Source organism: Cyprinodon variegatus, unplaced genomic scaffold (genome assembly GCF_000732505.1).
Source record: "Cyprinodon variegatus isolate N-32 unplaced genomic scaffold, C_variegatus-1.0 Scaffold180, whole genome shotgun sequence".
NCBI lineage: Eukaryota > Metazoa > Chordata > Actinopteri > Cyprinodontiformes > Cyprinodontidae > Cyprinodon > Cyprinodon variegatus.
The window spans coordinates 1017572-1043848 of NW_015150633.1; the positions used below are offsets into that span (position 1 = coordinate 1017572).

Consider the following 26277-nt stretch of genomic DNA (forward strand, 5'->3'; position numbering starts at 1 on the left):
CCCACAGGGAGCTTTCAAACTCTAAAACCTGTCTCCAGATTTCAAGCTTTTAGATTATGACATAGTTGGCTAGCTTTGCTCGTTAATAATCTACTTATTAAACAATTGGTGTTTTCAGCAGGAACAGATTGCTGTTCTGTGTTGAACCTTCATCCATCACTTAAATAGTGTGAAGAACATTGAACTGTTTTGCAGGTATGTTTAGGATGTACTGTAGATGGTCCCCACCTCACGGATCTGTTCCTGCTCCACGTCGTGCCTTTTAACCATGACTTTCCGCCTAAAGGCACGGCAGTTCCTTTCATAGAAAACCCTCTGTTGGGCCAGAAGATGGGCCTCCTCTTCGGCCTGGGAATGTTGCATGTTCTCTTTGTGCTTGGACAGACGCTCCTGCTTCTCCTTTTTGGGCGTACTGTGGTCCTCATTCATCTCCTATAGAAAATGAGGTGAAAACAGAGAAGACTGTTGTCACTCAGATCAGGGATTATTTGTAAAAATATAAGACTGTAAGAAAACTGCTTTCTGATTTGGAGTATTAAGTGATATATGGAAAGCCAAAGCAGTATAAAACAAACAGGTATTTGGGTCATATTAATATTCGTTAGTAGAGATGGCTTATTGCAAACTCCAGCTAACCTCTGATTTTTGCCCAATTCCTTTGGAAAATCTACAGCTCACACTAATGCACTTAACACTGAAGCCTGATCCCTTCCCTCTGAAGGGGCTAATTCTGTTGTAACCCACAGTTTGTGGGAAATATCTCTTCCTTCCAGTGATGTTTCCCTTTGACCGAACTGACCTAATTTTGGTCACTTATCTCGTAAGTGAAAACACAATGCATCACACTCCCAGCATGTAAGAACGCTTTGTGGACCTCATTTCGGTTTGTGGAGGCATAATAATTCTCCAGCGTCCATATGGATTAGTACTTCTCCCTGCTTGTGTGCATATAAATGTGTAGGTACATGGTAAGTAGGACGAGTGACTCAACAAAACTTCCACTTTGGAGATTTTGAATGTTCCTGTTTTTTTGTTTTTTTAGTGTAGGAGGGTTGACTCAACAATAAACAGTAAATAGGACCGTGTGTCACACACGAGAGAGGCGTACAAAGGAATGAGAAGAAGCAGCAAACCTCCTTTATCTTCTCCTTGCAGAGTTTGTACTGCTTCTTCTGATTATCCAGAAATGTGGTCAGCTCCTTTTTCTGCTGTGCCACGATCTGCTGCTGGAACTTCTTCTCGTCTGCGAGTGCTGTCTTCATCTGAAAGCAAACGGGAAACGCATGTTAAAGCCAGTCTTTAGGCTGTGTTCAAATTTGTATGCTAGGTTTAAATATTTGTTAAAAAGATTTTTTTATAGAAAAAGGAAAAAAAAGCCCCACCCCCCTTTTTTACGTAAACATTGGCTTTTATGTCAAATTTTATTATTACTTTCAATCAAAATACCTAGATTAAAAATTATAAGAATATAATATAACTGTGAGTTAAGGCCAATATAATTATCTTTTAAAAGGTAGAAAATAGCAGATGGGCTTCTGTACATACAAATAAAGCAGAAAGACAAATGCTGTAAACAGCCATCCCAAAGTTGACCTGATCGTCTAATATATTAATATATTGTTAGACTTTGGATAAAAACTACAATTTAAAACTAGCATTTTGATGCTACACTCCTCATGGTGGGAAACAAGCTTGCTGCTTGTGATAAACTACCCTGTGTACTTGTTGAGCCTTACATGTTTGTTGAAATTATCTCCTTGCTGGCTAGATATGGCTAGATATACTGTGTGTTAATCAGAAAGATATGCAGCTTGTTTTTCAGAGAGTAAACATACTGTGACCTAGTTCTGCTCCTGTGCCTCATCGTATGTGTCATTAGGAGGCAGCAGTGTGTCATGTGCTAACAATTTTCTTCTAAAAGCTTTAATGTTGTTAGAAACTACAAAAAGTTGATATTAGTAGCTAAGTATTAAAAACACATCTATTTGGTCTTTTCTGACCTTCTTTTACATGAAACATCTATGTCAACATAATCGTCAGTAAAATAAGTAAAATGAGAGTATTTATGCCCACCTCCTTGTCAGTTTGCACTGCGTGGCGTTTTGCCAGTTTCTCCAGTTCGATGTAGGCATTGTTGGCCTGCGTCTCCACCTCCTTCTGCAGTTTGAGTCGGTGCTCGTCCATCTCGGCCTTCAGCTTGTTCTCCAGGGCGATCAGCTGCTTCTGGTGCTGCCGTCGCATACGCTTGTAGCCCGACATCTGCTCCCGTAGTTCACTTTCCTGCTCATGCTCGTGGATCTGTTTTGTTACCTGTTGGCAAAGGCATAAGCCAATTCTTATTGTCATACATGTCTGACATAAAAATATATCTACTCCATGTAGATAAAAGAAGGTAGAAGAAAAAAAAAAAAAAGATTGTGAAACCAAGAAAATATGTGATACCAAAAGATATCGAAGAGATTGCTATTATTGTTTAGTTACACAAACAAAACAGAGACCGAATTTAGACCGAAGTTCTATCTGGTTAGAGATTAGAGAACCTCTAAAGTGTTCAAATGACCTCAACAACTGATGAAAACTTAAAAAGTCACCACCCAGCATTAGAACGGTGGATCGACCTTAAACCAAAACCAGTACCTGTGGAGGGAAAGGGTTCTCCGTATCTAGGTAGTATTCACTCCGCATCTTCTCATAGCTTCCACCTGAACTCTTCCGGCCAAACATAATGGCGACTTTAGCCAAGTGCAGGAGCATCCAGGAACCTTGTGCAGCATCCTATGTCTGAAACAACCCTGCCTGAGCTCCGATGCTACCCGGAGACCCCCCGCCCCTCTTTTCCCAACCTTTACAGGACGATGAAGCCCCCTCCCCTTCTTTGGTTCGTGTCCTCAGCATGCAGCGGCCAAAGGAAACGTGTGAACTGTGAATGAGGCAGGCCGACTCCGCGGGCCAACAAGAGGACAGAGCGGCTTTTTAGTGCGGCTAACGCTAAGCGGCGGACAGCAGGTGGGTCACATGAATACCTCATTTAGAAAGACTGAGAGAAGTTGGAGGAGGGGGGGTTCAGAAAAGAGCAAGCTGAGTGATGAGGGAGGGACCTTGTAAAGAAAAACACCAAATGAAGATACAGAGGATAAAAATATAAATAAATAAATAATGAGAAAAAAAACATTAGAATTGAAATAAGCACAAATCTAGAGGAAACGAATAATGGAGGGTTGGTGGACTCTGAGCTCTCTTCCTAAATCCATGTTGAATCAATACCCCTACTGTAATAGGGCCGCCCAATCCTGGTCACTTGCTCCAATGCCACAAAGCGCCAAGTCACGTCATGTGGCGGCCTCTTTCACACCAGGCTGTGGGTCTAACAAGAAGATCATATTCAAGGTTCAGCACCAGGGGGTGGGGGTAATCAGCTGGAACTTAACTTAGCTTATTTTGCAGTATAAGGTGCTCTGGAATGTTTCTTTTACATTGACTGATGAGACAAGTTAAAGCGACAGCAAATATGAGCATTCAACTTGTTTCCCTTTGGAACTCAGACTAGTTTGGTCTTTCCGTTTACTGGATGTCAGATCAATAAACTCTTCACAGATGAGCGCTGGATGTATTTAAAGTGAAGGAAGGAAAATACCCAAAGGTTGTAGTGACATATGGTGAAGCGATCTAGATGAAAAGAGGAAGCAGAGGGCCCCAAAACATCACCCAAGTCTCCAGAAAAAAAAGATGTAAAAAGTCTGTAGTTTGCAGATTTGCAACTTTTGAAAGAATATTTCAGTTATTTCTACTTATACTATTTTTATAAATAAAGAGCCATGACTTTACAACAATTCAGCATTTCCACATTTCCTCATGCTACACCCACCAACTTAATGGCTATTTAATATTTATGCTGTATAAAATCCTTAGAGAACGCTAATGTGGAAACCAAGTTACAGTTTGTGTGCAACATCTTTTATAGCAGAAATCTCAAAAAGTTGGGATTAAATTGGATTCATCCCCCATCTGCCAATAATGCACAGAAGCATTTCTAACGTTGACTACAGCTGCAAGGGCTTTGGGTCATCTCTCTACCAGATTGGTGTACTTAGAGATTTTAAATGTTTCATTTTCTTCTTCCAAGATCACTTAAAGCCTAGTCAGATTAGGGGGGCGGGGTTTCTCTAAAGACAAATTCATTCAATCTGTCAAATTTTCAATTGGATTTATGTCTGGACTTTGACTTGGTCCCTCTTAGATTGCTATGTGTGGATGTAAACTCTTGTATCCCTGTTAGCTGTATGTTTAGGGTAACTGTCCTGTGTATTAGATGCAAGTCTACTGCATTCTCATGCTAATTCATGGGCAGCTATCCTGAAAGAAAACCTTATAGTTTGGGATCTCATGACTAATAATTCCATGGCTGCTTATCTGATAAATGCATTCCTCTCTAGACCTGTAAGTTTAGGCTTGGTAGGCTCTTAACCTTGACCTGTTTGGTGGAATCTTTGGTCTCCTTGGTGTCGATTCATTTCTAATAAACCTCTTAGAACTTTACAGCACAGCTGAACATCTGAAGACGATTAGTTGCACAACATCTTAAACAGAGTAATCAGATTAAATAGGGCTGAATATAAATGCATGGAACACTTTTCAGGTTTGTATTGGTGAAAACCTTTATAGAGCCATGTCCCATTTCTGCACTGCTTTGTTCTGGTCTGTCACATAGAAACCAGTTGAAATCCAGATAATTCTGTGATTGGAACAAGATCAAATGAAGAAGAGAAAAAAAAAAGTTTTATAAAGTCACAGCATACTAAAAAAATACTCAATAGAAGAGGCCTATTCAGTCTATTGCTCCAAGTTAAAAGCTTTTAAACGTTAGCATTAGTACTAACGGACAAAAGCATGTTTTGATAGGTCTCACATTTGATCGTAATCAGCCAGCAGCAAACACGCTGTCAGGTTATAACCTGCACCTAAAGGTGCAGAGCAATTATCCTTTTCCCTTTCACTTGCATCTTACTACTTCTTACTCTAAATTTATCTCTTTTCTCAGATTGAATGTCTCTTGCCTTCTTTCATATTTCTGACCATATTCTTAAATTCTATATTTATTGTCAAACTTAAAAAGGATTCCTTTCTTTCTCCCTCCATCCTTTGCTGCTTTATGTCTCACCTGTCTCGCAGCCCCCTCCCCACCCCCCCTTAATTATTTTATTTATTTTTTTTACCACATTTTCTTATTTTGTTACTCCACTGTTTTTTTTTTCTTTCCATCTGTTTCCCACCATATGGATGGCTTATTTGTCTCGCTCCTTCTCTGCGTCTACCTTTCTCTAGTCTCGGTGAGTTAAGGCCAATCCCAGTGCCGTCTGCGCTCGGCAAGAAAAGGATGATGTCATTTCTTTCAGCGCCGCCGGGCTGAAGCACTACAACGGTACTGAGCTTTACGGGATGTAGCCACGTTTAACACAGGCTGCTTCAATTACAGGGTGAGACACTTAAGGTGCAAAAAAACCAAAGCTGACACAATGTTCAGAGCTGCATTAGAAGAGTTAGATATTTTCTGTTTCTTTTAGAAAAGCAAATATTTGTTTTTATCTCCCATACACAATTATTACATTAATAGTCTTTTTTTTTTTTTGATAACTAAGACATCACACGTTTTCTTAAAACCATAAGTGCTGTATCTCTATTTATTATAGATTTGTATTTCATTACTTTTTTCTCACTTTCCAAACTCTCATTGTTGCCCTACTGCTCCTGAATATGTTTCTGTCACTGCAAAGTATAAAAGATTAAAGATCATTTGCAAGGATAAGGTTTAAGAATGGTGTTTAGCAAACGATGCAATCAGTGCTTGGCCCTGGTCTGCTTCTGGTTTGTGGACTGTGGTCAAGGACAATATGAGGACACACACATTAGCCAACACACAGGCTTGCCTTAGATTTCTTTCTGTGCCATCAGATGTAGTAATTAAAACCGGACAGCAGAATTTAAACCAGTGGGTCAGGGCTGGGGGAGAGCACAAACACAGCACACTCAACTATTACTATCTAGTTACTAGAGCTGGTTTCCATGACAACAGACAGGGAGGGTGAAGGAGAGAAAGAGAGAATGAAAGACAGAGAAAGACCACACTCCTTTATAACAGAATATGGAGTCATATCAGATAATCCTCTGAAGGAGGGCGAGGAATGGAAAAAAGTAGTGAGGAAGGTGATAGTTTGAATGTTGGGCAAGAGGACATAAAAGGAGCAGATAAGGAAGCTCCATGTGTGGAAGAATAGCATCCAGATAGAGGGAACATAGACAAGGAGAAACTGAAGTCTGAGAACAGGATTCTGGCCTGATCTGCTGCTTAAACATGAGATTGTTCAAGCATGTGTGGAGTACTAACTCCCAAACGCAGCTGTTCCCCCTGCACATCCACAGACAGGTCTTAACAGAGACAAACAAAAGAATGCCCCTCTGTGCCTTGCTATGCAGCTGCGCTATGAACACGCTGAAATTTTGTCTTCTGGTAGAAAAAGTCACATTTATGTTTGGGTTTTCAAAGTAACCCAGCTTTTAAGGTGAACCCTCTGAAAGTGATTCATTCTGAATCCCTGAGGGAAACAGAAAACTTTCCTTGAATCGCATTTAAAAAAGGCAAAGATTTTGATTTCCTCTTACCAGTGAAGCAGACTTGATGGTAGCAAAGCCGGCTTTGTTTTTGTAGTTGGAGGCCTGGCTGCTTTTGTCGGAGGAGGCATGCCTTGGCTCCGGCCGATGGTCTCTGTGGATCCCATCATCCCAGTTATATTGATGGTCCTGCATAAAAAAAAAAAAAAAAAAGATAAGACAAATTGCTCTCATCAGAATTGACTGCATCCTGGAAAGGGATTAGAAGAAGATGTTTTTGCATTGAACTTCTAAATATAAGGAGAATCTTCCCTGAAAACACGGGTCACTTTTAATGAGTGGTTTGTTTTATTTGCACTCTGTTATCAGCCTCATAATGAATATGCTCTTAAATTGTAAGCTACTATTTTAAAGAGGGCAGTTTTGTAAAAAAAAAAAAAAAAAAAGTCACGGAAAGAAAAATAACGAATTAGAAAAAAATCTGAGGACTATGGGTGCAAACCACCTTAATGAAGAACTGGAGCTTAAAGCGATAAATTATATCATTATATAAATTTCAACCTTAAATACGTTTTGCTGTAAATCGATGAAATCCTCTCTGATATAAATCAAACAACCTCTGAATTTTAAAAGGAATCTTAGCGTAAACTATGTCAAGTGAAGCCTTATGAAACATAATGAAATAGTACCCCCTCCCTTTACCCTTTGAACATTTCCTAGGGACCTGGGATCATAGACCCGATTCATGTGAGGAACTTCATAAATGTCTGGAAAAAAACAATGTGTGTCACTTTCAAGCTCAGCCTCGAACTTAGAAGAACAAACCAGCTGTCTGCTCATTAAGTGACAACCTTATTCATGTACTGTCAAACCACAAAGAGCAACTGAAGGAGGAGAGTGACAGATGTAACAGCCCTCTGCCTGCTGCTTTTTCAATGATGTTGATGTTCACTGTGTTGACCTGTGTAAACTCTGCGCATGTAAGAAGACAGTCGAAGGGGTAAAAGCAGTGCATGTGCAGCTTTCTAGAGCACACAGGCTTTGTTCTCAGAGTGTGAACCACAGCCGAGATGAACTTGAAGAAATCCGTAAACAGTTACTGTGTTGATGGTTTCCATGGTTTCGGGGGGAGGGGATTGAGCGTGAAAAAAGATGTGAGAGAAACTGGAGGATGTTGGCTGAGTCTCTTTATCAAAAGTGTGAAGCTATCTCAGAAAGGAACTAGTTGTACGGCTTAAACTTATTAATAACCTTTTTATTTTTATTTAACTTAAAGAACGTACTAAAACTATAACTAATATGGCCACTATTGTAATAAAAGTTCAGATATTGGTTGAGGTAAAGGAGCAAACCTCAAAAGAAAAAAAAAAAAAAAAAAGGTTGTGGGACTTCAAAAAGGTCATCCACTGAGTAGTTTGAAGAAGGCGCCCATCTTCAGTCTCGACTTTTACCTTTTTGGTGTGTGTAGAGGACTCCAACGTGCTGCTGTAGTCCTGGGGCTGCATCATGGTCATGTCTGAGCAGCCATCATCCAGCACCTCCTGCATGCTGTTCACACTGCTGCTCTGGCTACCTGTGCTGACTGAGGTGCTGGGGATGGAGTGATTGCTGCCCAGGCTGTTCATCTTACAGCTGGCTGCCTCGCCGTCCTGTTGGGAACAAAGATGCTCATAAACACTTGCTGGCACAGAGATCACTCAGGACGTCACCAATAATCTTACATGTTGACCATTTTTGTCCTGTAATCACTTCTATGTTAAATAGATGCAATAAAAATAATTTTGTGTCTGATCTGATAAATAAAATTCAGGTTTGAAGCCTATTAAGTTTGCAACTAAAAGGCAAAGGAAACATCTATTCATCATGTCCAAATACTCGTTAAATAAAAAAATGTGTTATGTCTTTTACATAATACCAGTCTGATTTCTAAAGGTGTCTTGTTGCTGTGAGGTCGGGTGGCTGCTGTGGCCTACATTACATGGTGTTAGTTAACACTGCTGCCATGACGAGCTGACCATCCATGTTCACTATGCCTTAGATTGGGTCACCTGAGCGACGTCTGAATTCATTATCAGTCTAGAGACCACAGATGGAAGGACACCTTTGGCTGTAGATTAGTGCAATACCTCTGTTTATTAAACCTAAAGACCCAGTGGTCTTTATTGATGCCAAATCATTGCTACAAACTCCACCACTGAGAGAGAAATATTGTAAATTTGACAAAAACATTTGAAATTACTTAAATTCTTAACTCAAAAATAAACTAAAAAGTAAAACTTTTTTAAAAGCTTTTTAAACTGTGCAATAATATTAATTTAAAGGAAACTTTGAAAAGTAAAAACTGTGAACTTGTATGTTGGAACTACTAATACATAACTAACTCAAAGCTATCATAAGGGATTAAAAACTAAATCAATTTGATAGGGATTTGATCACTCAGACTAAATGCAGACAAACTAAAGCACTTTTATACCTAAAAGCATTTTATTTATTTCACCGATTGTGTTTCCAGTCACGCTACACGTTCTACTCACCTCCTCCTCTTCTTGGCTTTCCCCCATGGGCCCATTGTGCTTCTCCTGATAGAGAATCTTCTTCATCTTACGGTACTGCAAGTTGTCCAGCTCCCGCACAGCATCCTTGGTCCTCTGGATGAGGTCAATGAGAATGCGCGGCGAGCGATCCCGTCGCACAAAGTCATGCTGGGGAGACAAACAGGAGCAGAGGACCATAAGGATTGGGGAATACCACCATAAATATGAGTCTTCATATCTATTTTTTTAAAGATTAAATCATTTAACAGCTCATTGGTCAGACTAATCTGTTAGAATCGAGCACATGCTGTTAAACACCAGATGTTGTATTCAACCTGAGCCTGAAAGAAAAATAAGAGCAAAGTAGTTTTTGAACATTGAAAAGCTAAAATACTTTACCAACAGGAGCATCAGAATATGACTGAAAGGGTTACATTTTACTGACTGACTTATAAAGCTTAATCAGATAAAGGGCTATTCATTTTGATGAACAGAACTTAAAGCTTAAAGAATTGAACACAAGGCCAAAAAAAAAAAAAGTTGTTTTGGCTTCACAGTCATAATATTGATCACTGAAATAAATATTAAGCCAACAGTTATAGAAACAGAGCAGGGCAAGCTATGACAGATTACTGCTAAAGAAAATGGCCATTATGTTTCCAAGCTTATCATTGGAAAGTTTGGTGGAAGGAAAAAAACTGTGATAGAAATGGAAAACAGGAGCAAAACTAATTTTTAAGGTTGTAAGAAATTCCCAAGACGTGAACAACTTAGAGTCAGAGCCTAAACATCCAACTGCTGTTTAAAAGTTTCACATTTTTTAGAATGAAAACAATATGACCCATTCCCTTGGGAACTAAGCTCCCAGATTAGTGCAGATTCACAGAATCAAAGTTGCTTGAGAGTCAATGTAAAGTTTCCATAGTCATAGATTTTAGGAGCCATGTCATCTGTTGTCTGAACCATCTTGCCTTCTCAAGTCCAAAGAAGCACAACCATTTGTAAACCTGATGTCCCACTTCACTGAACTGCCTTTTATTTTCACAACTGGAAAAATGTGCTCACACTTTGTAGAAGCATAAGTAGCTGCTTTGGTTCCCACAGCATCACTGGGGTCGATTGGCCAGAAAACTCACATCACCTAAACCATACAAATAAAGTTGAGCAACACCAGAGCCAATGATGAACATATAGTATGAGCTAAAAGCCACATTTAAAGCCACGGCAGCTACTGGCTGATCACCTCTATGCCATGGTGCACTGATGCACTTCATGTGCAGGGCCCCTGACCAGGTATCAAGTACATATGCTGAGTGCGTGGAACACACTTCTCAGTGGGACAGAATTCCTAAAGAAAGATGCATGCCATAACATCTTAAGATTTTTTTTTGATTTTTTTTTATCAGCTTTAAGGCCATTATCAGAAATATTCATCTGAAAGACAATCATTTGTGTATAACTGATCAACTGAATAATATATAAATCTGAAGTGGCTTACTACAAAAAAATGTATTTTATTAAATGAGAAGCCTGAATATTAGATCAGCTTACAGTATCATAAACTTGATGAAAACGTATTTAACAAAAACACAACTTTTAGTTTTACAATAATCATTGTCCTAATGCATCTAGTATATAGTATTTTAAGCACATTTAACATATCCTCTCTTCAATGAGCACCACAAGCGTTCCCATCACTAGAGGGCGCCTGTAGGTAACTTTTCCTGGGAGTCTCCGAATCCCTTATTCTCCACTACCTCATTAAATGGAATCATAAGATTATCCTGAACATTGATTTTCAAGGATTTTTATCCCAGTGAAAATAAAAAGTACTACATTCCATTGGAGACAAGTTGATGGCAACTTAGACTGAAGACTTAGATTTTATTTTACATTTTGTATACACAAGTGTAAACAAAACTACATTTCATTAAGAACAGCTCTTTAGACTATTAAATTTTTTTAATGCCAGCCTTGAAAAGGTAGGCAGCGGTGATAAGAAAAAGACTGAGTTGAAACTGATATTAATATCAAGGAATGCAGTAGAGCTTTAAGCAGATCAATACTTTAAAGCTTTTGCTTTATGTCTTTGCTGAAATAAATTAGTCTCTAAAAAGGTAGATAGTTCAGACATGGAATCAGTTACATACAGTTGAATTTTGCTTCTAAATGACTTTATATTTTCCTCATTAATGATGTATATCTTTTTGCGTTTTTACGGCACTAGTGGCTTGTTTTTTCGACAGTAGGTTGACAGGAAGGGGGGATGAGAGACAGGGAGAGACATGCAGGAGAGCACCAAAGATCGCCCGCTTTAAGGACTAAGGCCTCCATACATGGGCCGTGCGCGCCAGCCACTGCGCCACCTGAACACCTGAACGATGTATATCTTTATGAAATTGTAGATAAAACTAAATTCTCAGAATCTCATAAATGATATGTGATATTTTAACACATCTTTTTGTGCAGTTATCACACAAACTTAAGGTCACATCTTTGTTGGGCTATTCTGTATAAATGGTCACTAAGTTTACCTGATCAGAGGAGATGTATGTGTAACAGAGTTTGAGTTTTTTTTTTTTTTTTTTTTTACTTTACTGTAGACACCCTAAAAAGGTTAAAAAAAAAAGAGCGTAAATGATTTCTATCTCCAGAACATCCTCCCACCACACCACACACATTCACAGCTTCACACTTTCTGAGTCACTCTCATTCATAAAATATTAAAAGCTTTCATGGATGAATTGGACGCAACCTAAAGCTGGAGGAGGAGAACATATACACTACTAAAAAGCACAATTCTGTTCTATTTGTAGTTCTTTCTCTTGCTCTTTGCACTACCTTCTACTTGTAACAGATGCTGCTGTAATGGGTTAGCTAACACACAAGGGAGTGACATCACACTCTGAAAATAGCAATGAGTGATTGTCCCGTTTTTTGATGGACCTATTGTAGATCAGAATGTGGAAGGTTTCTCTCACCCTTTCCCACTAAACAGTTAAAAGTCTGAGAAAAGTGAAAACAGCTCCTTATCCAGATATAAAATGACTCACTGTAAAGAGCCATCCTTAAAGATTCACCATGTTAGGTATCATTCATTTATGAGGTTAAAAGCATTCAGACTCTTTACTTTTGGATATGCATTTTGCATGAAGAAGCTAATTTCAGTTTTTGGAAAATGTGAGATATAGTAATAATAATCTCATGTTAATGGTATCAGAGCGTGAGCATTTATTCATGTATTATCTGTACAAAAATGTCTAAAAGTTTTATATTAGGAAATTTACACCAATGTATATATCTATGTTATAGGAATTTTATTGTATTTCTTTGGACATTTTCTTCAGATAGGCAACTTTAGAGATTAAGGAATAAATCATTAAATCAATCAAGAGGTTGCATCTATTGAGGGTTATGCTGAGGACATTCCAGAGGTTGATTAGTCAGCCTTATTTATTTAAAACCCAGTTCTGATGTGGGTTTGGGAACATTTTCCAAATGTATAAAAGTTTAGATCATTCAGCAGGAAAGTTTAGGGGCAGTTGGAGATAGTCACAGTATTGCAGGCAGTGAAAATGTTCCAAGTTATCCCATCAAACTTGACAGCCAAATACATTTTCTAAGTTTTAAAAACTCTCTTCTTGATTTCTTAAAGAAATATATTTTAAATATCATCAACCATTTTCTTTTGTTGTCAAGCCTAAGAATAATTACCTAGTCTGACCATAAGTCTTTTCTCTGAAGAGCATTTGGCTTGTCCAAATGGTCGGGGGTCAAATTGAAGTAGGAGCCATCTTCCAGGCTCCTCTAACACACGTAAGGTGCTGAAAAACACATTATTGTTAACGATGAGCTTGAACCTCAATCGTTCTTCTATTGTCTCTAATTAGTCTGACCAATTTCCTTTCCTTTGAAAGCAGCAGTTTGGGTCAGATGGCTACAGATTTGTTTTTTATTAACTGAGGGGGTTTTAGAATGGGCACCAGGGCAACAGTAAACAACGAAAATGGCATTCCAAAACCTAGAAGCATTTAAAATGTATGAAATATGGAGCTTAAGATCTGTAAATGGTAACAAAATCTGATGGAGGTAAACTTACACAGGGTATATTTGTACATTTGGACCTTTATATACCTTTATACCTGGTTCAGGTTAGGGGAATGAAAAAAAAATTATTTTTGAAATTTTTATAAAAAAAAAAAAACACATCTTAGTGTATTCAAATGGATAATGACAAAAAATAATTGCTTCTATTTCCTAATATATAAGATTTTCCAATTCACATGTCAACATTTTAAATTCTTTTACATCAGAAGTTTGTTCAGAAAAGATGACAAAAAAAAGCAGATTAATCATAGAGAATGTTGTAGGGTGATAGTTTCTGAAATATGCATGATTTTTTTTTAACCAAAAATAAGGAACACATGGAGGGAATGCCTTCATTTTTAAGTCTGAAGTCATGTAAACCAAATCATGAAGAGAGTTCTGAAGAGGTTTCCCTTTCAAAGAGCTTGGAGCGGTAGATCTATGTGTGAGAATCGTGAAAGGAGGTAGCACACTGATGTATGACAAAATAAATACCCATTTACTGAATCGAAATTTGAAAGGTAGACCTAGTTCAAATTTGACAATGTTAATCTTAATTCCTTTCAGACAACAGTTCACAGCTCTTGATGTGACTGCTACATAACCTCACACCTTTCCCTCAGCACCTGAAGCGAAGGAGGTGTCGTAAGTCTCGTTAGGGCTCTGGAGGATTGAGTTTGATCATCAAGAACATAAAACGCTTAGCAGCCCAATAGGATTATGGGTTGGTCACACAAACAAGATGAACTGTACAACCATGGGAAAACGTAAGCATTTTTGATTTACCTAAACGTATGCTCTTAAAAAAAAAAAAAAAAAAAAAAAGGTGCATACCTAAAGCTGTAAAAAAGTTTTTTTTAGATGTGTTGAAGAGTTTAGAACATATTAGCAAAAAAGTTTAACTTGGAACATTTAAAATTCTGAGTTGAAATAATTAATAAAAGATCCATGTTTTATAGAACTTCCTAAAGTTAGTATATCAACATCAATATAATATTTAAGGATATTAATTGCATTTAAAATAAAATCTCAATGCAACAAAAACTTTTTTCAAATCACTTAATTATTTTACACTATATATAAAAAACTATGTTGATATTCTGCTAAATTAAAAAAATGCAGAGTTTCATAACTACAGTGCTTCCATTAATTAACAAATACAATTAAAATTCCACATGGAAAAGTTTGTTTATGGGTTAACTGAAAACAACATGGCAGCAGTGGAAGTAAACACATGAGATATATATTTATATTTCAGCCACACCTCTAGTGGGCGCCATCATCCTCCATTACCTCTAGTCTTCTTCTATGTTTCTTATACAGTAGTAAAGGTCTAGTTGCAGATCACATGACACATGTGATGCGAAAACAGTGTTTCCAATGTAGTTTAGCCAAATATCAGAATTTCTATAAAACAACAAAAAACTACCTCATCGAACCGTAAAAACTTTTCATTGAATTTTTTTTTTTTTTCGAAATTGCAGTGTTTCCAAAAAAAATATATATATATTCATAATTACAATTTGCCCAATTTAATGGTTTATAGAAACACACATACTGAATCACACACACACATACTCAATCATGCCCTTTAGGTGACTGTAATGCGCTTAAAGGGTGTTTGGAGCGAAAAGAAGGGAAGAAAGAGCTGCAACTTTGACAGCTTTTAAAAGTTACTGAAAAAACAAAAAAACAAAAAAATAACTGGAGAAAAAACACCTACATGCTTATTGTTAATGCAAAGGTAAGTCAGATTAAAACTGCAATATTGGTTGAAAATAGTTGTTATGATTTTTAATTAAAATCATTTAGCCCTAATACTTAAGCCAAAAAAAGAAAATTATCCTATTTTTTTGCCTCTATATCTCAATTTCAATCTTTAAAAAAAGGAATCGTGATGCAGTGATCTAGAGGTCAAGCAGAAAATGGACAAGGAAATCAAATCAATGAAGAGATTAATTCTGAGGCTTTTTTTACTCGGTATGTTATTTTGTCCTTTAACTATGTGTTGCAGGGAATGTGTAGACAGAAAACACATAAACCTGCTGAGAAAGACCATGACTGGAAGGCATGGAAGAGGAAGCAAAGCTGACAAAAAAGGAAAAAGACAGAAATAATAAGCAAATCTCAGCAGGATGCCCTATTCCTGCTCTTGAAAAAGACAGCATGTGTGTGTGCTGAGTATTGGGGAGCCGTGGGTGGATGGGAGTGACTCATAGTCGGGGCTCAGGGACTGACTAAGACAGGAAGTGAGGTCAAAGCTGGTAGGGTAACAGAGGAAGCCCACTCACTCGTAGCAGCTCCCCTGACGAGGGTCTGTCCTGAGGAATTTTCAGTAGGCAGAAGTCGACAAAGTTCCGGAAGGCGTCTGACCTGGGAAGGGGGGGGGGATTTAAATATAGGTCAATAAAGCTCCAAAAATTCAATACTCATGGTGGAAGATATTAAGCAAAAAAAAAGTACAAATCATTCTCTTAAATGAGAAGAAATACATTAGCCATGTGTAGCTTATGTAAATATGTAGAGCAATGAAGACACAGGCCATTGGAGATGTGGAACTCTGATCTAAAAATATGCTTTAAAGCGCTTTGCAGAATAAAACATCATGTTAATGGGGTGTTGAGATAAAGTAGCCCTGCATGGCTGATGGTATTTTAATGAAATTAATATGCAAATCCAGGGTTACATAAAGGTCAGAACAATCGCCACACTTTCCAACCACCTCTAAACTTGTAAAGCTATTCCTATCTGAGGCTGACCAAGGTCCACGAGTACACATGTGGTGTGTCAATGTGTGCACACAGTGAGGCCTTGTGTTTAGGTACAGAACACTATTGAGCCAATGTCTCTACTAGTTCTATCTGGCTGGATGTTGCTAATGCCTCAGGCAGCTGGAGATCCTCCAAAAATACCACAAATCCTGTGCAGCTCCAAACAATCAGTCGCTTCAGCACGGTGCAGGAAACCAGAGCTAATTTTACAACAGGTGTTAAACTAGCAAAAATAAAAAAAAACTTATTTTGGCTCAAGTTTTTATGATCTGTTCATTGTACACAGATCTGAGGAATAAAAATAAAGGACTATTTGGTTAGGTTTTGATTAAAATAAAAATAGCGTGGTTTTGCTGAATACAGAGTTTACAGAAAACATGCACTGACATTTAAGAGTGATAAGATTTATATGAAACTTTTTTTACACAGCCATGCAAAATATTCAAACCCCTTTAAAGGGGTCATAGAATGCAAAACTGAGTTTCCATTGTCATAGATGAATAACGATAGTTCAGTGGATGAAACAGACGTACAGAGAAGTTCAAACCCCATCAACACCTCCTTTCTCTGCAAATCTCACAATTCTAAACTTCCACCAGAAAACGGGCGAATCCAAACGAAGCACTGAGTTGACATCATCTCGGGGATGTTGCCTTATTTGGTTGTGGCCTGTTCTTTTGTCACACCCAGAAATCGACATACAGACCAGGCCACTGATTCCCTGGACCAAGAACATGAATAGAGGTGGCGAAGCCGTAAGACACCAGTTTAGCTGTTTAGCCGGTTTACTTCTGCAAGAACTACAAAGCAGGCAGTTTCTCCACTGAAAATAAGCCAGAACCACGGGTGTAAATGCAGTGTTCCTGGCTGCACGGAGAAAGGGGAAAATTTCCAGTCTTCCCAAGGATCTGAAGACTCAACAGGCATGGATTATTTTTGTGCATCAGAAGATCCCTGCAAAGTTTGATGCTCAGCTGTCATTTGCTCTGAGCATTTTACCGAAGACAACTTTCAAAATCTTGGACAGTTAAAAGCAGGATTTGCTAAACTTCTTTAACTGAAATGAGGGGATGTTCTGACTGTAAGGCCATCACAACCACAAGCTGTATTACTTTGTCACTAAGCTGTTGATAGCAATGCTAGCATATCTATAGTGACCAGATTTGGGTTTCTAAAAAAAGGGGGGGGGCTGCTTGGCCGCTGACTAGACCGGACCGGGCTTTCAAACCGAGCCATCAGCTTTGGGGCTGGTTCGGGCCCGGAACGACCAAACCAGACCCGGTGAGAGCGTCAACGGGCCTGGTTCGGTCGCTCCGTCCCCCACTGGCTCCCTCCCCCCGTCCGCCGGATATCCCGGACCAGCCCTGGAGCTCACGGCTCGGTTCGAGTCCTACATGCTCCACTGTAGTCGACCAAAATCCAGGACGATTTTGAAATTCCTTCCGGACATTTTTTTAAGGTATGAAAAATAGGACATGTCCGGGAAAAAGAGGACATCTGGTCACCCTTCCAAATCAATAATTAGATGTTTCAGTAAGTGAGTGCTTGTTGCTATGGTGCGTCTGTTCTCAGCAGCTTCGCTTGTTGTAAACCAACCAATCAGCGCACAGCTCAGCTAAATATTCATGAGCATACCATAAAAGGAAGAACCTGTCGTTTCATTCCCGGGCTTTTAACCAGGCTTTTATTATGGCTGATAGAACAGCAAATATGTCATTTTCAGCCCAACCAGGACCTTAAGCACCAAATACCCTATGTAATCGTTCTATGACCTCTTTAAAACCCTCGGTTGTGTTAGCAACACAACCTTCAATCCGTTTATCTGATAGATCTATAAAAACAGTGAATTGTCAGAAGAGGGGAAATAATGCAAATGGTTTTCAGCATTTTTTTCAAATAAAAATCAGATGCTTTGATCTTGATTTAATAATTTGCAAAACCCCCTACTGTTGTAAAAAGAGCTGTGAGTATATAGAGGTATGTCTTTATAATTGTTACACTGCCAGATTCACACTAGACTTCAATCGACAGTGCTCAGTAATCTGCTGAGTTTCATGTGACCGGCCACGACTGGAAGTTGTTATAAAGACCACTGATTTAAAGATCAGTTGCGTTGAGATGATACATGTTATACAGAGATGATTTTCTGAGTGGACACGCATTTCTCCATTACAATTGGTCCATGTTTGTTTTGGTGTCTAAAACGGGAACAATGATCCGACAGCAGAGGGAAGGGAAGACAGCATTCTTTGCTCAGACAGAAGCAGTAAGGGTCAGTGTAAGAACATCGGGAACGTAAGCACCATAGCCGGGAGGAGGGTGCCAGTGGTGCCGACCTCTGGTGCTGAGAAACCACAGTAGAAAGAACTGCCTGGGCAGACAGCACGCCAGAGCGGGGAGATAAGGCAGCTCAAGAGGAGAGCGGAGAAGCTGACTAGAAAGAAACTAGATGATAAGGACGCAATTTAGTCATCTGATTCCTGTGTCGATCACATACGTATGTAAAAGGTTGCAGGGCACAACGCTAGGAGGACTGCAGTTCACAACCCTGAAAACAGTTTAACCCAGATGTAGAGAGTAAAGTAGATAACTAATAGTGATATTACAACAGATTTGCAAACTTCAGTAGCGGAGCTACATTTATCATTTAACCTCTTGGCTGCTTCACTGATAAGTGATCAACTCTGGCTAAAGCTTGTTTTATGCTTGATGCGTCTGCAAGGTCCACACAGCCAAATTACATAATTTTTGGCTTCCATGCCTCTATGCTCTCAGAGTTTCTGCACCGTTTACGAGGAACAATTTTAACTATGTAGAAAAAGCCGCATGAAAAACATGGGGAGCGAGCAGCAGCTCCTGATGGCGAGAGTTTGCAAATGTAAACATCTAAAAATTCTTTAGCTGATAAATAACACCACTATCAACAGATTGTGTGAAAACTCCTAGAAAGAAATGACTGTCGCTCGTGGACGGCATGATAATTCATGTAGAACAAAGTGCTTTCCAGGATTGAAATCATTACCTTAGCGCCATACAACATAGAATACACCGTATATAATTGCACTTATACACTACTCTGCTATATGCTGATGTGCTCTGGGCACTTAACCTCAAACCTTTAATGAGCGAATCTGGAAATACATGTACATTAGACAGACAAACTTTATTGTCATTTATATAAATACTATGATATAAAATATATTACATCTGACTGCAGCTGAATTTATGAAATGTTCTAGTGATCACTTAGAAAACTAGAGTATAAGAGCTTTATGAGCTTGTCTCAGGTCCACATGTGACACTAGAAGGCCTTTCTCTCAAAATCTCCAATTTAAATTCAATCATCATCATAATATTGGTTGTTTACAAACATTCTCTAACAAGCCTCTGAGGCTTTTATAGAATGGTTGATGGTTAAAGAGTTTAAGGTGCATAAATACTTTTGCAGAGTACTGTAGGACACATTTACTTATAATGTTAATGTCAGTTACCATTTAGCCACTCATATTCACCTGTATTTCACTTCTTGTATGAATTTGTAAACCAAATGAATATCTAAATCTTTTTACCCAAACAGTCACAGTTTCTTAATTTATGAGATGAACCGGGAATAAATACGTCAAAGTGCATGATAGCATCTGGTAACACCGCAGGACACAGACAAAAGAAAAGAGACATTTTTCACTGTGTGAGAGGAGATGGTGTTGCAAACAGATCACATGAGGATGTTAAAAACAGTTGGCCTGAATTAAATCTCTAATAGAGAGCTAAAACATCTGATTGCTGGAAGGATAGGCGGAAGATAATCTATTAACATTCACAAAGGTGCTCCAAGGTTCAAAGCTCAAACAAATCTCATTAAAACCATGATGAACATCTGGTTTAAACCCAAAAAGGAAAAAGAAGTCAACTTAAACTACAGAATCATGTAGTTCATTTTTATTTAACCCCCTCAGTTTGATAGCCCTAAATAAAACCCACTTGCATCTAAAAGGGGCCTAACTAAGCTCAGCTGCTGTGTGAAAGCCTCAGAGGTTTGTCAGAGATCACTGTGAACATCATCTGAAAAAGGAAAGAGCATTAAACGACTGCAGGAACATTATTGGCTTAAAATCCACAACTATTAATTTAGGGAAAAGTGAAAAGAAGCGTTATGGTCGTCTTTCAACTCACCACTCATTTGACTGCAGCGTGGGAGAGTCGTTCTGTGCGATGTGATATAAGGCACTCATGGCGTTCATGTTGAACAAGGGAGGTTTACGCTCCGCTGAAACAGGAACAGATGGGAGAGTGAAAAACACATGGTTTCATTCTCCAGCCAAAGTTTCTAAAAGAACCAGTCGGGTTCTCCAAGACTGAGACACCAAAGTAGATGTTGGCTACTTGTTTTTTTCATTAAATAATAAATAAGAATCAATGCTTTCTTTAACCACTTGTTAGGTATCAGCTTACCAAGTTCAATACAGGTGATCCCCAGCGACCAGATGTCCACTTTACCTTCATACTGACCCTCATCCATGGCTAAGATCACTTCTGGGGCCATCCTGAGGACAGAGATAAGCAGATGCACACACCCCAACGGATGCATGCAGACATTCTATTGAGTAAAGGGGGAAAAAATCCTTGGGAAAAAAAAATAAAAAATGTATAATCTGCTAAGCTTCTCAAAGCTTTTTAAGACTCTGGTATGCTGTGATAGCAGCTCAGTTTCTGAAATGGGTTCCTTTGAATGACAGTATCACTGATTTTCTGCAGAGGACAACTTTTCTAGCTGCGTTGTTCACAATCAAAACTGCCAAAACGTTTAAATACATGAATATATGAAACCTGTTCTCTGATAAATAAATTAAAATCAAATAATGACATGATAAAAACTAAAAATAGGTTTTAAATCTTTTTTCATAAGCTGCAATAATATTGGCAGATATGTCAATGTTTAAATACATATTTTGTTTCATTTTTCAAAATAATTATTTGTGTTAGACTTTTAACTGATTTTACAGGAAAGGGGATGTAAGTCAAAGTAACTTTGTCTTCTCAAAACATAGAAAAAAGGTGTGTTTCTTGTGTTGTGTTTACTGACCAGTAAGGTGTTCCAACAAAGGAGTTGGCAGGTGAGGCAATGGAGGCAGAGCCAAAGTCAGCCAGTTTGACCTGACCCAGCTCAGTCAGCAGGATGTTACCAGCTTTCACATCTCTGGGTGGCAATATGGGCATGAGATAAGAGGTCAAAGGTGATATTACATTGGTTAGTCAGCCAAGAGGACAGAAAGAAACAAAAGAAAAAAAAAAACAGCTCCAGGACTTTTTAGAAAGGTGGACAAATATTTTGGAATTTTTAAGGACAAAATGTGCATAAAGAATGAATGTATCCAAGAATGCAGTGGATTCATCTGATAATAAAAATGTTGATTTGCTTCAAAACATCCTAATGTATTTATTATATACTACAAGTGTTGCATATTTTTGCAAGTTTTCACAGACAAAAATAAATGCAGTCACATGCACTGCCATCCTAAAATAAAGCGCAGCACGTTTCTTTTAACTGAAACCACTGGGTAGACACCTGTTGTTCAGAATGAACATATACAAATTTAATCAAGGACAAAAGTATCTTTATCTTAGGCTCGTCCACAGATAATCATGGAAAAGCTCAAGAAGTAAAATTATGTATATTGGTTTTGTGTCTGAAAATATGTAAGCAGAGCTAGTGAAGTGGAGCTGCCATGCAGGCAAAGGAAATATAAAGCTATATATTGTGAAAACAATGTGTTTAAGAGTTTACCTTTCAGGTTTGTGTAGAATTCAAAAGTGTATTGCTATACATTTTATTTTCTTAACAAAAACATCTTAATATTCTATCCATACATAAGAAAATGTTATTTGTCATTATATTGTTGTGTTGTCAGTTAGTCAAGCACAGTACCATTAGACATTACCTGTAATAACTGGTTTTATACAGAGAAACAAAAAACGAGAAGCATTTGAATCCTATGACTAATGCAAGCAGATTAGAAGAAGTATAACGGTAACAACTGTTGCCGTTTCTGAGGTTGAAATGTTTTTAAACAATATCTTTTAAACGTGTGTAACATGTATTATACAAATACTGTTATAGTGGGGAAATTTGAACTGTAATTTGACATATTGATCAAATGTGAAAATGTTTTGCAAGAATGGATCATATTTTCACATACATGAAATATTTGTTAGAAAAATAATGTTTTTTAATGTTATAAAGTGATTCAGCTCTAGATTATATTTTGCTGCGTTGGCAAACGTTGAACATCCTTATTGCATCCCGTTTCTGACACACTTGGAAGGGGGAAGCTTGTTTTCAGACACTATATTCATTCTAGGCTGAGATCATCTAAATATCACAGCAATTAAAAGAAGCCAAGTGACATCATCACCATCATATCTTTCAAACATAAAAGATAAGATTCTAAACAGCTAAAATTCCCCCAACACGTCTTTTTGAGAATGACTGTATACAGGATTGTTTTATAACTTGATAACAAACTTCATCCTTGAAAGGAGTGTCTTTACTAATCTTTTTTATGGGATTTATTCACTGCCAATTCCAAATGGAAAGTATATAAAGTAAGCAAGGGAAGTGACTAACCTGTGAATCATATTATGGGAATGTAGGTAAGCCAGTCCTAGCAAGGCACCGTGGGTAATGGCAGCAATTTCCATTTCTTGGAGTGGTTTCTTATGAACTTAAAGGGGGAAAAAAACAAAAAAGAAATTAGTGCACTAAAATAAACAAGATGATATGCCACAGAGAAAGTTTGCTCTTGGTGAGCCATTAGTAAAACACCAAAGTTATGTTGAAATGTCAAAGATCATAATATATTCTGCACTGAGAACTTTGATGAAGGGTAAAGTCCATACAAACAGGTTGAGCCAGTGTCATAGAAGTACACTTTGGAGCCTAAAATAGCACATAGTTTTCATCTAAAGTTTGCTGAGAGGGTGAACGAAATACAAAATTATCACATACTTAAATCTTTAGTTAAAAATGTAAGGGACGTTTCTTTTTAATCAAAGGCTTATAAAAAAAAAGATCTTATAGCAAATACCAGTTCCGTCCAATGATTATGAGAAAGAAAAACAAAGTTAGGTTCATGAAACAATGGTTTGATTCTAGCACAGGACTCTATGAAGTCTATGACAGATTCTATCTCACAGGGTGTGTGAGAAAAGAGCAAAGCAGCACACTAAACCAAACATTCACTGCATGGGGATACCTGACCAATTTATGACTTTTAGTTTCACTTTCTGTGATAGACATGGAACTTTTGTTCTTAAACCAAGGCTAAGCTGTTACTTGTATGAAGGCATGACGTATTCATTTTTTTTTAAACTACATTTTGAAATATGAAAACTTTCACCATATAGCCTTTGAAGGGAATATTTTAATTTGATACAAGATTTGAGGGACTTTGATACCTTTTCCCTTTAATTGTGCAAACAGAAAGAGCTGGGCAAAATATATGGAGACTCTATATCACCAGCTTTCATTTTACTTCTGTGATATCTATGTTGCTCACTAAGAGGTGGAGATACAATCTAAAAAAAAAACAATAAGCTAATCTACTTAAATCAGAAGAACAATGTCCTACAATGCATGAAAAGTTGTGTATCTTCATATGCTCACCCTCTAATAAATCTGATGCGGAGCCCAGGCAATACTCCATCACCAGCTGAAAGACAAATAAAGTTTGGTTAAACTAGCGATGATATTTCCTGTTGCAGACAGATTACAACCAGAGCACAGCCTGTATTATCAACAGAATATGCAAATTTGGATAAAGTGATTTCTGTTACACAAAAAAAAAAAAAAACATAATTAAAAGTAAATTTGAGAAATTAAAGAAAAGATGGAAGCAGTGTAGAACAAAAGCAAAGAAAATGCTTGAAAAGAACCCCCTTACCCAGGCAGTGTTGTCTTTCAAGTAGCAGCCTTTGTACTCGATTGTGTTTGGGTGTCGCAGCTGTCCCAAAAACTTAACTTCCTTGATGATGTCCTGCCACTTCTGCAAACATGATTGGAAGAGTTAGAATCAGTTCTCCAGGCGTGTTTACTCACTCAAGTATTATGTTTTTTCTGCACATCCTTTTGCAGAGAGAAAGTTTTCATGACATAAACATGGGGAAATGAAAGACTATTTCATTGGGCATGAAAAGGTCTGTAACTAACAGCCCTGAAACAAAAACCATCAGTCACACAATTTTAAAAACAAAGGAAACCAAACGGCTAGGGCCGCGATAATGGCAGTCCCATGGTTTGCATGTTTTCAAAACCAAAACAAGGCTTAATGGGCTACTGTATAAAACCTCAAACTCAATGCTATTCCTGACACTTTGAATTGTAAAAACTTCTTGGATGGGAAGCGAAAGTTTGAGTCTTTTAGAGAAATAACTGTAGTATGGAGTATTTTAGAACAGAAAAAATCTCATGCTAGAGCAATGCAGATACAGCAAATTAGAAGTAAAACCACTTAACTGCAGTGGTGCATTTACAAGTTTAATGCAGCACTGCAAAAACAATCTAGAATTAAACATTTCTTAAATTAGGTGTTTTTACCCTTAATTTGAGAAGATAAAGGAGATGCTTTACTAATGGAATTTGTTTTTTTAACTCTTAAAATAAGATAATTAGGTAATATACACTTGAAATAAGACAATGCAATAGCTTTGTCTTATTTTAAGTGTAAATTGTCTTGATCCATTGGCAAAGTGTCTCACCTACCTCCTCAATTCAAGAAAAAAAATCTACTTTTAGGAAAAATGACAACAATTTAGAATTAAATTTGTTACAGTGGTGACTTTGTCTCAATTGTCTTACTTCTGTGGTCTGCTTCCCATTATAGGACATCTTTTTGATGGCAACCACCTCATTGGAGTAGGAATTACGGGCCTGCAGGGAAAAAAAAAAAAGTAGGTTATAGATTTGAGAGAAGGCTGAAAAGTGCAGACAGCTCTGTCCTACGACCAGAGTAAAGTGCGTTTTGTGAATCTGCTCTCTCTCAAACTCTCAGTCAGCCACAGTAGAATGCCACCCACAGCCTAGCTTAGCTGGATTTTACTTCCTTATAAAAGGGAGTTGTTCCTTTCCACTGTCGTCACACACTTGCTCGGGAAGAATTGCTGCAAAATCAGTACCTTAGATGCATAGTTTTTTTTTTAAATCTTACAAACTCAGTGCGACTACAGCGTACTTTGACTTTGTTTGGGTCACTTTGTCTTACGGAGTTTTAGGGAACAAAATGGTAACGAAGGAGACAACCAAGAAATGTTAGAATAATGCTTTAATGTGCTTTCAACCTGATTAACTTATGGTTTATAAAAAAAAAAAAGGGTAACATTTATTTATCCTAATCATAAAGTATTTGATTTGCTAAATTTCATGATTTAAATAGACTGAATATCATATTCTCAAGAATTTATTTATTTATTGTTTCCATTAGTTTTGATTCCAAACCATGTTCAGTAAAGTTGTTTTTTATGAAATATAAAAGACAAAAAGACCACTGATTAAACCAAAAATAATGAGCTACTTTCTATTGATATATTATACATTTCACACCTTTCAGTAATGAAAACATTAAAAAGATATGGGAAACATTTTAAATCATGAGTTTAAACCAGAATTAAGTGTCCTGAGATAAGCAGTTCTTTTCTGAGCACGAAACAGCTGAAAAAAAATAAAGCATAATCGACAGAGGGAAATGGCAAAGGGGAGAAAGGCCAGGACCCCACTTTAGTAAATCTATATAGAAATTCCAAATCAAACAAAAGAACTAAATTCTGTACTCAAATCTGGGTTCTTTAAGTTTATTTATAATTTAATTAATTAGTATATGGAAACATGATAATATTTAAGAATTTTGAAGCCTAATTACTTCAACTTAACCTTAAACATTTTAAGTCCCTACAGAAATCCTTTAAAATGTCAAATCAAAAACATAACATCAATCAGTAACTGTAGATCAGAGCATTATACAGAATGTTCCAGCTGAGATTTTACATTATTTTCTATTTACAAAACAGAAAAAAAAGGATTTGGAATTGTGAATAGGGGAAACCTGCAGATATTTCTCTGTAGCTGCTGTCTGAGCTGTCGGTCGAGATCAACATGACCATATTAACTCTATGGTGTTAACCTAGGAAGCATGTGACCCAAGGGACAACTAAGTCAGTATCATCATCTGAACTTCACCTCACTAACAAAAAAACCTTAGTCTATCCTTGTGATTCAAAGAGCATTGGAG

General features: G+C 37.6%; 1 protein-coding gene across 1 annotated transcript in view; it reads right to left on the reverse strand.

Annotated features, from left to right (window-relative positions):
• taok3 (TAO kinase 3) overlaps positions 1–26277 on the reverse strand; it is a 69102-nt gene that overhangs the window by 6915 nt on the left and 35910 nt on the right. Inside the window, exons 4-17 of the mRNA XM_015378866.1 lie at positions 24852–24923; positions 23938–24039; positions 23661–23706; positions 22623–22719; positions 21081–21194; positions 20450–20541; positions 20171–20264; positions 15518–15599; positions 9141–9308; positions 8058–8255; positions 6658–6795; positions 2074–2310; positions 1134–1262; positions 229–432 (exon numbers count right to left, since the gene is read on the reverse strand). Of these exons, the coding sequence (XP_015234352.1) occupies positions 229–432; positions 1134–1262; positions 2074–2310; positions 6658–6795; positions 8058–8255; positions 9141–9308; positions 15518–15599; positions 20171–20264; positions 20450–20541; positions 21081–21194; positions 22623–22719; positions 23661–23706; positions 23938–24039; positions 24852–24923 (1773 nt within the window). The remainder of the gene's footprint in view (positions 1–228; positions 433–1133; positions 1263–2073; positions 2311–6657; positions 6796–8057; positions 8256–9140; positions 9309–15517; positions 15600–20170; positions 20265–20449; positions 20542–21080; positions 21195–22622; positions 22720–23660; positions 23707–23937; positions 24040–24851; positions 24924–26277) is intronic.